Source organism: Sinocyclocheilus rhinocerous, unplaced genomic scaffold, assembly GCF_001515625.1.
Source record: "Sinocyclocheilus rhinocerous isolate Xijiao unplaced genomic scaffold, SAMN03320098_v1.1 scaffold470, whole genome shotgun sequence".
In the NCBI taxonomy this organism is placed as follows: domain Eukaryota; kingdom Metazoa; phylum Chordata; class Actinopteri; order Cypriniformes; family Cyprinidae; genus Sinocyclocheilus; species Sinocyclocheilus rhinocerous.
In genome coordinates this window covers 27,546-41,026 of record NW_015637537.1, presented here as the reverse complement: position 1 = coordinate 41,026, position 13,481 = coordinate 27,546, and the positions used below count along the sequence as shown (strand labels likewise).

General features: G+C 38.1%; 1 protein-coding gene and 1 long non-coding RNA gene across 2 annotated transcripts; one reads left to right on the top strand and one right to left on the bottom strand.

Moving 5' to 3' along the window:
• Positions 1-72: 72 nt before the first annotated feature.
• Positions 73-10,880, bottom strand: LOC107748991 (uncharacterized). Its single transcript, XR_001640979.1, has 3 exons — positions 10,870-10,880; positions 5,499-5,501; positions 73-220 (listed from the first exon to the last, which is right to left on the bottom strand). It is a non-coding gene; the product is annotated as an uncharacterized LOC107748991 (long non-coding RNA).
• On the top strand, positions 9,824-10,672 carry hes2.2 (hes family bHLH transcription factor 2, tandem duplicate 2). Its single transcript, XM_016564028.1, has 3 exons — positions 9,824-10,020; positions 10,122-10,209; positions 10,314-10,672. The coding sequence occupies exons 1-3, from the start codon at positions 9,838-9,840 to the stop codon at positions 10,631-10,633; spliced, it is 591 nt and encodes a 196-aa protein (XP_016419514.1). The 5' UTR covers positions 9,824-9,837; the 3' UTR covers positions 10,634-10,672.
• Positions 10,881-13,481: the final 2,601 nt, after the last annotated feature.

The window sequence follows — 13,481 nt, the reverse complement described above, 5'->3', positions numbered from 1 at the left end:
AATGCTACGTCGTTCGTAAGTTATACCTTAAGTTGTACCTTTACGTTAATACGTGTTTCCCGAAATGTTCTTAGTTAAGTATACCTTCTGTAAGTCATTCGTTCGTAAGGTTAGTCTGGACCACTCTTAGCTATACCTTATCGCTGTTCACAGTTCACTCCGCTAGTGGCCACCACTGTGCAAAAACCTTCTTCACATTTCAGTCGATACGATTGTAATTCTGTGGCAAGAAAAAGTGCAGAACCAAATAAATATTACAATTCTAAGTGTAATACACCCAGTGTTGAATTAGTGTTCAATTAATTCAAGTGTTTTTATGCAAAGAATAAAACTGTCATTATACTGATGTTTGTTAGTTTTTCCATTATAATATACAAAGGCACATCGGCTGGCAAACAATTAGGCAGCACATAATTAGGAGTCTATTTAAAGGGAATGAATGTGATGGGGAGTTTGGTCAAACTATGGAAGCGAGACAGCGAATAGTTGTCCTAAATCAAAGACGGCTGCGTCCGCGGAGCCAGTTAGTGTATGTGCACTATTTCATTATAGTGTCAGTATAGCTACCATGTCAAAAGATAAAATTCTACAAAAATTTTGCCTGCCACGGGAGCAAATTCAGCAGCTTTTACATCTTGTTGGTCAAACTTTGTAGAGACAAACTTGACGGAGCTACTCCCTAAGCCCCGAAATTCAGCTGCTGGCAGCTCTCCGTTTTTATGCTGTGGGGAGTTTTCTGGAGGTGGTTGGGGATGGATTTTAACAAGGTATAGTTCGGGGAACACGCCTAGAACAGGTATACCTTTAGTTAAGATATACCTTTAGAGTCTTCGTAGCGAGCTAAGAGACAACGTTATCGGGAAACGCAGCCCAGAATATAATAGAGAAGTGGCCTCTCTTTGTCTTCACCCAGAACACCCAAATAATATAGTATAACACTAGCACCCCCACAACCACAAAACAAACACACTAAAACATATCAACATCTAAGCAATCACACAGCAACACCCTGGTAACCATCAAAAATACACTATCCTAACAGTGACATATATATATATATATATATCTAATTGTGATGTTATATGGAACATTCAAAGTTTTACAGATGAAACTTCTTATTTAAATTTGCTGAAAATAACATATAACGGTAAACAAACTGATGGAAAAGAATAATCTTGTATTATTCTGTGATACAACACATTATTACCTCATATTGCTTATGGTTACTATAAGCTCCTGACACATCACAATACCTATAAGTGAAATTGGTTAAGAAAATATTTTTCATGATAGTTAAAAAAAAGAAAAGAAAAAGAAAAAAGAATTGACCAATGCAAAAGAGATTCGTGTCAGAATCTGTCCATAGTATTTCAATAGATTGTCTATGTTAAATATGTTAAAAAGGAAATAAAGACCTAGCTGTTTGGGGGATTTTTATTGTTGCATATAGGATTTGGTGAGTAGCTGCTGATCCTCTTGAGGGAGGGGGTTGGGTTTGCTTATTGAAATGCTTGGGTCGAGTGAAGCTAAGAGAATAGAGAACAATGAGTTTGTCACACCCATGGACTGCCCCTGTGTTGCTGTCTTGTGTTGTGCTCACCGTGGCCCAGTTTCTCCCTTGTTCTTATTGTGTTCATTTGATTCAGGTGTGTCTCGTCTAGTACCCCTCGTTTAGTTCATTATTTAAAGTGTGTTCTGCCCCTTGTTTCCTGACCGGTGTCTAACGTCTATTCCCCTGTGCTACGTGTGTGTTCCTGCCTGTGAGTCTTTATTTGGATAAATAAAGGTTGTTCTTAGTGCTTTTGAGATGCGTTTGTGATCTTTTGAATGCAGTGCTTAGTTTTGCAAGAGATGTGAGGCATTTTGCGTGTGCAATTCTTGGATTTGTGAGTAAAGTTTTGAAAAAAAGAGGCAAAGTTTCGAAAACGTCTGTAAGCAGTTGAAAAAAAAAACTGTAATACATAATAGCATGACAATGAAACCAGAAAATGGACAAGTACAACAAGTATATACCAAACTGGCAGAATGTACTTACTGAGAACCTTTCATCAAAAATGAGTCAAACTAATATGTAACAGTTAACTGTTAAGAGTTAACAGGGTTAAGGCTCTGTTAAAAGGATCAAAGCAGTAATTAATCATTTAGACAGATGATTCATCATCCCTTTATACATGAAGAAGTAACGGCACCATATGATGAACTAAATAAAGAAATACTAAATGACATGACATTATGTATTAACAGGGGAAAACACTTTTGGAAATGAATATTCTGTCTCTTGGCAAATTGAAATTGCTCCTGAAATTGGTACCATGAAGCAATTTCAGGCTTGGAAAAACAGAAACAAATCTTCAACATATGGTCAGCCCTTTCAAAAAACATATACAAGCCATCTGGCATGCAGCGTGAGGAAATATAGAGATGCAAACAACATTCAACTCTGCCTTTTCATAGACTCCTTTTGGTTTCAATTGTATTATTTTAATGAATTCTGAAGAACTGGTGCTATATTTATTTCAAAATCTCACAATTCACTGTTATGAGAAACACATATTCAAAACGATTCAAATTGGAAATTGTTTGGCATGCACAGCATCAACAAGATGACAAAGGCTGAGTATGTCCACCATTTCATGCTCAGACTATAACCCATTATGACTCCTGATCATCTTTGGGCAGAAATGTGGACAAAGACGCTAAATCCAAGCAAAAGCTCGCTACTGTCAGACTAAAGATGCAGAACTCACTGTTGAAATATGGGTGAATTTATCTTCAGATTCAAACTGTGGTATGATAAAGCAGTCACACTTTATTTTAAGGTCCAGTTCTCTCTATTAGCAAACCATTAAACGTTTGCCTCAATAAACAAGGTGTGTAAAAAAGAAAAGTGGACATGGAAAATAGATGATTCAAATGTGAATGGGCTGAACAGTTTTGAATGAGTGTGTGACGATACTTTTTATCGCGTCGTGTCTGGTGTTACAGTTTGATCCCCCCCAAAAAATCTAAGCATAAAAATATTAATACTGGTATACAATATATCTACAAGTCTTGGATTTAAAATAATATCTTTAACTGTGTAAACGCACCAATTATCCTATTCCTTCTTATATCTAACAATAAGGAACAATAGTCCATGAAGTGCAAACAATGAGTAATTATTGGGCAGTATAGCTACATTTACATCATTACATTCATGGCCTTTTACACGTGCTCTTTTATTTTAACCTACAAAAACACAGTGCACATTTCAAAGCCAGAAAACACTTATTTTATTCTGCTCTGATGATAGCTGTATGAGACATATAAAGGCTGACTCTGCCTAGGGCCATGAAGGTCACTAACACACTATGTACCCACTTACTCTTATGTATGCTTAACTATTTATAATTACTTTTAGGGTTTATAGCACCATTAATTGCTATATGTTAAAATACGACAGTAAGTCATGTGTAGAAGTTTGTATTAGTGCTCCGTCTGAACAGAGAAAAGATATGTTTTATTTAATGGCGTATTTGCAGGGATTGTTTAGGAATATGACAGGCAAATGGCCATGCCAAAAGAAAAGTCAACAGCTGCCCAGATGAGAAGTGTCCTCACAAAATATATGACTCACCTACCTACCTTATGACAGTTGCTTATGCATGAAAGTTAGTGTCTCCAAGATACTGTCTTGAAGAAAAGAACACCATGTTGGATGTTGCTAAAATTATCTGTACTGTTAACCTATCAAAACCTGTAGAAATTATGTCAGATGATTCCATATTGACTCCTGGACTTCACTGAGCATATTGGTCTCTCTATAGGGTTTAAAGGGGTCATATGATGTTGCTAAAAAGAACATTATTTTGTCGGTGAAGGAGCGGTGAAAACGGTGAAAGCCGATCCGGCCATCCACAGCGCGAAGTTGATGTATTTCCTCAGCGACCAGCACGGATCAGCTCTAGGCATGACGAAGCGAATATCATCCTCTTTTGGAAGACCAAACAAAGTAGTTTCACTTTCACAACCTTCACGACATGGCGTGCACGGCAACAACAATACTACAGCGAGAATAAAAGTTCACTTGCGTGAACATTTGAGTGGCGTTATGCAAATCTTCACATAGTGACGTAGATATGTGGGGGCATGTTAGAACGAGCCGTTTTAGGTAAGCGTGGTTGACTCTTAACTTTTATAAAGAATATCTCTTTGGATTTGAGACTTTAGTCTTTGCAACTTTACAGATCTTCTTTATGCACCAAGAGCTTGTAACACTCCAAAGAGAAAGGAAAAATTGAAATCGCATCATATGACCCCTTTAACTATAATTCCCCCTACAAATATGCATGCTAATAAGCAACTAGTTAATAATGAATAGTGTTCCCTAATCTAGTGTTACCATATTTTAAAAAATCTTAACGCTACATACATTTATGCAATCTCAGAAACTTTGTTTTAACAGTTTTAACCAGACTGAAGGTTGAAAGATTATAATTTTCTAAATTATAATTATAATTTTCCCTGGAGCACAAAACCAGTCTTAAGTCGCTGGGGTATATTTCTAGCAATAGCCAACAATACATTGTATAGGTCAAAATTATGCAAAAATAAATTGGCTATTAAGTAAAGATCATGTTCCATGAAGGTATTTTGTAAATTTCCTACTGTAAATATATTAAAACTTAATTTTTGATTAGTAATATGCATTGCTAAGAACTTCATTTGGACAACTTTAAAGGCGATTTTCTCAATATTTAGATTTTTTTGCACCCTCAGATTCCAGATTTTCAAATAGTTGTATCTCGGCCAAATATTGTCCTATTATCCTTTCAAAAAATTTACCCTTATGACTGGTTTTGTGGCCCAGGGTCACAAATGGTATAAGGCATTGATAATGTCAAAACTGCTGTTACATGTGTAGCTAGTTTATACACAAAAGAAAATAAAGTTGAAGCAGACAGTGAATGCATACAGAAAATGAAGTGAATCATTCAAGAGTGAACCTGCTGAATTGATCAAATAAAATCTGGTTGTACCAGAAAAACAAAAATCTTAGTTTTGACCACAGGTTAAGAAAGGACTGGCTGGCTTACATTTCCCATCACCATTTATGTTGATAAAAGCATTTGAATTAGTAAATAGCATTACTGAATAGTATTATATAGACTAATATAAAGTCCATTTAAATGTATAATGTAATAATATACAGTGCCCTCCACTAATATTGGCGCCCTTGGTAAATGTGAGCAAAGGCGGCTGTGAAAATAAACCTGCATCGCTTTATCCTTTTGATCTTTCATTCAAAAAAATTCACAACATTCTAACCTATCATTAAAACAATCAAGAGTGCGGGGAAACTCACATTATGAAATAAATGTTTTTCTCCAATGCATGTTGGCCACAATTATAATTTGTCACCCCTTGAAATTCTTATGCGTAAGTATATTCCCATTCATATTTACATTTTATTTTAGCACACCAGGGTGACTAGGAGCATAAAATTGTCCAGCCATGACTTCCTGTTCCACAGGATTATAAATATGAGGAAAACAAAGGCCAAATTCCCTTAATCATCCATCACAAGAAGTAAAACCAAAGAATATAGTTCTTATGTGCAGAACAAGATTGTTGAGCTTCACAAAATGGAAAGAATTGGCTATAAAAAATATAGCTAAAGCATTGAGAATCCCCATTTCCACCATCAGGGCAATAATTAATAAGTTCCAGTCAACGAAAGATGTTGAAAAATCTTCCTGGAAGAGGACGTGTGTCTATATCGCCCTAATGCACGGTAAGGAGGAGAGTTTGAGTGGCTAAAGATTCTCCAAGGATCTCACAGCTCGGTTTGGTGTAAACAGGGATAAAAAAGTACCCCATGTCCACAGTTTAATATACTGTCGGATCTTTAATGCTGTGGGCTTGCTTTTCTGCTGGAGGTCCTGGACATCTTGTTCAAATACATGGTATCATGGATTCTAGCAAATACCAACAGATAAAAAAAATCTAAACCTGGCTGTCTCTGCTAGAAATCATATAATGGGTTGGACAACCTTCCATCAGGACAATGATCCAAAACAAACATTAAAATCAACACAAAAATGGGTCACTGAGCACAAAATGAAGCTTCTGCCATGGCCGTCCCAGTCCTCCGACCTGAACCCTATAGGAAATGAGTGTGGTGAACTAAAGAAAAGAAGCACCAACATGGAGCTGTGAGTCTGAAGGATCTGGAGAGATTCTGGATGAAGGAATGCTCTCTGATCTCTTGTCAGGTGTTCTCCAAACTCATCAAGCATTATAGGAGAAAACTCAGACATGTTATCTTGGGAAAAGGACGTTGCAATAATTGGGTGCCAATAATTATGCCCAACGTGAACTAGAGAAAAACATTTATTATGAGATTTCCTCCCCACTTTCTGTTGCTTTACTTCAATGACAGCTTAGAATTTTGTGATTTTTTTGAATGAAAGATCAAAAGGATAAAGCGATGCAGATTTATTTTCACAGCCGCCTTTGCTCATATTTACCAAGGGCACTAATATCAGTGGAGGGCACTGTACATTAAGTATAATATGCATTACTATATAACATAAACTCTTTCACTAATATAGACGCCTTCTTAAGCTTCTTATTCCTATGCTCTTTACTTATAGTATGGAAGAAAAAAAATACTATGGAAGTCAAGGGGGACCATCAGCTCAGCTGTTTGGTTAGCCACATTCTTCACAATGTCTTATTTTGTGTTCACCAGCAGAAATAAATTCATACAAGTTTGGAACAACTTGAGGGTGAGTAAATGATAACAGATTTTTCATTTTTGGGTGAACCATCCTTTTAATGACACTTTGGTATTGCAATGATATATTATTAGAATATATTCTTGAGATCTTTGCTGTTTTGTTATAGTGACCCAGTCAACTCCTGTCATTAGCTTTCTGCTATTTGCAAATAATATTTAACTGTATATGTAACTCAAAGTTACACTTTTTATGATTTGCAGCTGACATGGTTTTTTTAATTTTGAGTGGGAAACAATTCTGTCAAAAGGAGGAGAAAAGACTAAGTTTACTGCCCCACACTATTATCTGCATTTGGCATAGGTTTTCAGTTTTTGGGTGAAAGCATTCAGTCACACAAAAGGACGTTGCTGATCAGTCATCCAATAATAAGGTAAAACAAGAAATCAGTTAAGTAGAGCATCACACCATAATGTTGTAGTAAGATAAACAACAGAAATATAGCAAATATTTTTCCAATATTATGCATGACCGTATGGTTGATATGTCTATAAAAGTTTTTTAAAAAAGCAACTAAAAAGCACAGGCTGACAATAGGGGGATCTGAGAGGGGATAATGAGAATGTCTATGGGAATATTTTTCTCCTTAAGCATAGGGAAAAAACTTCAAATATAGTTTCTCACACATGCATTCATGCTGTATTTTGTTTTTCTTATTGTAGTGTGATTGGGTAATTAAAGGTGGATGCTGCATATCAGATTTCATGCGCACCCTGATAATTATGGAAGGCATCTACTAGGCCTAACAAAGGTAAAGATATGTTTATTATTCAAAAAAAGCCCATGTAATAGTACTGCACATGTAAAGCAAGATACTTCTTCTAAATAAAAACATATTTGAAAAAAAAACATTTTTTTTTCATTGGCTTCTTTTAATGCAGCAAGTTACAATGTTAAAAATAATCGGCTTGTTTAGGCTATGTAGTAGAGCACAACCACAGACCACAAACCAATTCTAATAAGTAAGCATAATTTACTATATAAAATCAGCAGTCAGTGTTGATGGAATAAGATCAGTGAGCAATTATCTATATGTGCCAGAAATTCTGATAGACAAAGACCAACTAATGAATAAGTAAGAATAGTCTTAAAATGCTAAATATCGGTAACCGTCATTAGTAACCTCCCCCACTCCAATTCAAAGGGTTTTCGAGCAGGGTTTTGTGCATCTAGCTATGGGCTCATCTTACTCGAATTTGCTCCTTGTTCCCACGTACCGGAATGAGTTTAGACAAAAGGTCTCTGTGTGAGTGTACGCTAGATGAAGGCACAGATGGGGCACCCACGCTAAAATTCAAAAAGGAACAAAAAGAGTTGTAACTGAACGCATCTTAAGTGAAACATTGGCTGACACGCTCCCTAAATAAAGGACCCATGGGGGAACGGGGCGCGTGCAGGGCACGTACTGATTACCAAAACGACATCGCACTCTGACGCTCCCTTGTGTTCAGTTTATCATTCGCGTACAGCGCATAAAACAATAGTGAAAAAATATATATACAAAAAGGAAACTGCATATCAATAGTTTCAAAAACGTATACATTTTAAATATGTTGACATGTTTTTCATTCCCGGTTTCTTCCCGCTTTAATCCTTCACTCTTTGGTTTATTTTGCACACGTTCTGCATTAATTTACATAATATTGCTACATCTGTTATAAGTTCTGCTACAAGACGCGTCTCAAACAACAGGATATTAATGGTGCTTTTATATTCACCAAAGATGTTCAATAATATATGGAAGCGACGGTGACACGTCTGCGCTTAAAATAACTGAATCCCTTTTGTTTGACTATTTGTAATTCAAAACCATTGACGTGGCGCATGCAGATGGGTCAACGACGCCAAAAAAAATGCTTTTAAAAAACAACGAAAGACTGGGAACTTCAGGAAAGATGTGGGGCACAAGTTACAGCATCATTAAAAGGGGGTTGGTAGAGGCCATCTGGAGACCTCTCCATGACGCGTGCTGGACGCGTGGATCCCATGGGGCTGCGAGGACCCCTAGCTGAAAATATTTGACAACCTATCAATGCTCAAACGTCCTTTTGCGTTTTCATGCAGTTAAACAAAAGTTCAACACAAAGTATACCATACAACAGACATGCGTACGCGAACGGTCATGGGTTTTTGCATAGTTCGCGTCCCATATTGCCATAATGTAAAGCAAACAAATTCATGTGGATTCTAAGTGTAAACACAAACGCTATACATTCAAACAGTGTTTGTTGAATGCAGTGCTCACATATTGGTTTGCATGGCAGCTTGTCGGTCTGCTGGGGGACGAGTGCACTCAGCCCCTCCCCATAAACGCCCGAGGTACAGGTGTAAAACCCGTCATCATAAGAGGAAAAAAACAACAACTATTGTTCATCACAATTTACAGACAGATGTTACGTTAAAACGGCGTGGCTTGGGAATCTGTCTGTTTAATTTAAATTATAAATGCTTATCCCGCCCTAAACTGGATCCCAACGCCGTGTCCTTAATGCGTCACCAGCACCCCTCTTCTTTTCATTAACATGCTTTCTTCTCCAGCATTTATTTGAAAGAATAATAATTAAAAAAAATTGACGTTATGGTATAACATAAAATGATAGATACAAATTGTTCCAACACAGTTTTCAGACTTTTCTTTTATTCTGTGTTCAGTGGTGAAAAGCAGATGTGGAGAATGGCTATTCAATATGCGTTAATATATCTTAAGTTTGGCCAAATTAGTAAAATAATACATTTAAATAAAATATAGTAGTGTAAAAGCATTCAATTTATAAACTATAGTAGTGTATAAACTGACTGTCAAAAAAAAAGTGTTGGAATGAGCAAAAAATAAAATATATCAGATATAAACCAATGTTGGTTTATAAAAAATTGATTTAGAGAGGAGTATAATTTATACACGCTACAGACGCGTCCTTTTGTTCTTCAGTCTAAAGTTATTTGAGCAGAGGAGTTGTCTGAGGCGTGGGGGCGTTTCCGTGACGCGCCGGACAGGAATATAAACCCAGCGAGCAACCTCAGTTCTGCACAGACGACCTCTACCCACAGCAAGCTCAACATGACTCCCAACGCCACTGCTGTATCTGCTCTGACTTATGCGCCCCGCACCGTGGCCATGAGAACAGAAGCAAACGAACTGAGAAGAACTTTAAAACCCTTTCTGGAAAAGAAACGACGAGCGCGCATCAACGAGAGCCTCAGCCGATTAAAAGCGCTCATTCTCCCTCTCACAGGCAAAGATGTAAGTTTTTTTCATAGAATAAACACGCTGTTTTGGATAGTCTGTGTGAAGTGCTCGTGCGTTTTACGTTTGTTCTTACCGTTGCCTGTTTTTCATTTCAGAATCGCCGTTACTCTAAACTGGAGAAAGCTGATATTTTGGAGATGACCGTCAGATTCCTGACTGATATTCAATCCATTCCGTCTAAAGGTCCGTTTTCTTCGGATACCTTTTCCATTTCGTCTCATATTGTGGTCGTCTGATGTAAAATAGCTTCGAAGCAAACTAAGTTGTATATATATTTCTGTTTACAGATAGCGCCGATAGCTTTAAAGAGGGGTACACAGCTTGCCTCCAGCGCGTTCCAGCGCGCCTTCCGCAAACCGGCCTCAACGCAGAAACCCGCCATCGCATCAACGAGTTCATCCAGCATTCAGTGATGCCCAAGACCCCAGCCTGCCAGAACTGCTGTGCACAGAGCTCCAAAATGATGACACAAATCCAACAAAGACTCCTGAATTTGAAATCTAGCAGCTCAAGAATCGTAACCACGGAAAAAAGCGACGCTGCGATTCCCAGTCGACCTCAGCCTGTGCCACTAATCACCGATGCCCAAGTCTGGAGGCCCTGGTAGACCTACCGTAAAATTGACTGCTGTTATGATCTTTTAATGCAAGCCTTTTAGAATTGTATATATTTGCAAACTGCGTAGTCTCTTGCAGTTTTTTTTTTAAAATTTGATGAATAGGTGTCATCAAATCACATGTGAGTATTGTATACTTGGTTTTCCAGCCCAGTGTACTGTGTAGTAATGGCACAGACCCGTTCAAATCGTTTAGTTTTCATAAAGATCCTGCGCGTAACCTGTACATAACGTGGTTAGATTTATGCCCTTCCGCGGGTTAAATCGTCGGTGGCTCTTGAAAACGCCTAAGTAAAACCCCAAGGGTTGATAATTGTAAGATATTTGCACTTCATGCTTTAGTATTCTGGGTTGGTGCAGATGATTTAAATGTAAGCACTCTGTGTTGTTGTTCACTGAAATCTCTATTTTAGGAGAGGTGCTATTTATTTCCCTGTTTATACATGTATGTGTTGTGCTACATTTATGTTGATACACTTATGTGTTATGCTACTTTTTATAATAAAAGTTGTAGGCTACCCAGCTGGTTTCCTTGCATTATTCTCTCTGAACACATGAAAATAACAGAGCTAGCGCGCATATACACAATGGAGAAACGCGGGCTTGCTATCAAACATAACAATGCCATGGAGTTGGGCGCGCAAATGAATACAGATGTGTGGTAGCGTGGTGATGCTCTATAGGCCTATAATCACAGGGCATGTAAGTGAATATACCCTTACGAAAATTAACCATGGTTTTACTGTAGTAAAAGCGTGGTAACCATGTTTTTTTGGCGTATTGATTACTATTTGTATAACCACAATTTAACTACAAATACCATGGTTAAACTATGGTTAGTGTAGCAAAACCATGGTTCATTTGTGGTTGCAATGGTATAACTACAGTAACCATGTTTTTTAGTAGGCCTATACATTGAATGCAGCGTCAGGTAGGCTACGATGGGGGAAAGGCGTATGCCAAATAAATAAATGCAAACATAATCACTGACAGCGTCCTCTTTATTCATGTTAAAGGTGAACGCTTGCAGGAAAACCTGGTCTCTGCTGCCACCTTTCGGTGGTTTAGTTACAGTACCGCGTGAATTGAACGAGTGAAGCGTGTAGATAATGTGTAACCAATTTCAGCGATTGATTAACATGTTGGTAAAACTAACGAATAAAGTCTACAAAGTAGAAACGGCTTTTGTTGTAGTTTTATGTATTTATTTTTTTGAAATAAACCGGTTCTTTGTTTTATAGAAAAGCAGTGAAGGGTCAGTTTATGGCTATCGCCATGTGTGTAACCTACTTCTGTTAATAAACGGAAGTGAACTATCTACACAGCTTATATGAATCGATAACCGACTCACGGCCGTACTTTGTCTTCAATGCTCAACAGCAGAACCGGTGTATGATTTTCACCACAGTACTGGAAGTAGTCTAGCCAAACCCTGCGAACCTGCAGCTCCGCCTGACTCAGTCCATTTCATTACGACACGCGGATTCGAGGTCAAAGACGCAAGATCACGATGTCTGTTTCTAATGCACAAGCGACACCATCCATCCAGATATGCAGGTAAGACCCTCTTATGTAGCGCTAACCTTTTTAACGTCTCAACCAACGGATCTCAGTTTACGCCCGATATGAAGCGGCCCTATAATCCGAAGCCTGCTGCCTCCACAAATAGAATAAGGTCCGGACATCACTACGTTTCACAAAGGACGAAATGCACGGAGACGTTACTTCTGGTCATTTCAAATGACTTAAAATGAGGTTGGGATGCGGGTGCATTTTATTTCCCTTCGCACGCGGTCACATCGTATGTCGTATGTGATGACCTCAACAGTGATGCTGATGCAGAGCATTGACAGGAACGCAAGGTTGTATACAGTAGGTCGCCAGGGCATAAATTATATAATGCAATGCTTAAATAGCGTATATTAGATTCGGTTAGGATAGTTTAGAGAAGAGGATCCTGTAATAACGGGGTGAATAAAAAGTAGAAAATGAAACCGAAATGGCTGTCATGCGTGATATTTTCTTAGCATGAATTTTTGCGCTCATTTGTTAATCGCTTTGTTTCAGGATTAAATGTTGGTTAAAACGGCATGGCTAGCGCAGAATGCTCTTGTTTTTCAACGCTCAAGCGACTGCCCTCTTGTGCTTGTGAGTGGCAAAGCCTGCGTACGCGCAAATGACACCATCGAGTTAACCACGTGAACATTTCGTGAGACTTTTGTCTGTGTTTGTTCTTGTCGGTGTGTTTGCGTAAATCTGCAGATCTGATTTACATGTTACTAGCTAATAATGGCGCTGAGACAGAACCAGCTCCTCCAGCATCTGTGGAAACAAAACGGGGTGGCCCGAGCGCGGAACACTACATCGAGGTCTGTTCTTCTGCTGGAAACATTCTGATGCTAAACAGTCGTTTAATTGAGTTTATTCCGGTGACTGGTACCTGATTTGCAAATGAAAATCCGCTTTGGTAATCTCTACAACATAACTTGATCTGCTGCTAATACCAAGCGGCTGTGATTGGTCCGTCCCGATCAGCGCTGTGAAAAGAAACAGGTTTCACGTGACAACACTAACTTTGTGCTTCAGCAAGCATAGGTATGGGCAATAACAATAACAACGAGAGACTTCAATAGTTATTTAATTAGCACGTTTAACAAAATACAGCTGTACAAGACGATTGTTTTTAACTTGTACCAACCAGTAACATTAGGCCTTTTTAACGTTTCAGGACACCACCACATCCAACTCTTAATAGTTGTCTGGTTGCATTCTTGTAAACTGACAGACGTCAGCTTTGTTAAATCACTACCACAACTCTTTTTCCATATGCTTATGTGTT

Coding starts and splice junctions, on each gene's coding strand:
- hes2.2 (XM_016564028.1), top strand. CDS start 9,838: ATGACTCCCAACGCCACTGCTGTATCTGCTCTGACTTATGCGCCCCGC. Junction 10,021..10,121: donor TCCCTCTCACAGGCAAAGAT/GTAAGTTTTTTT, acceptor TTTTCATTTCAG/AATCGCCGTTACTCTAAACT. Junction 10,210..10,313: donor TCAATCCATTCCGTCTAAAG/GTCCGTTTTCTT, acceptor TTCTGTTTACAG/ATAGCGCCGATAGCTTTAAA.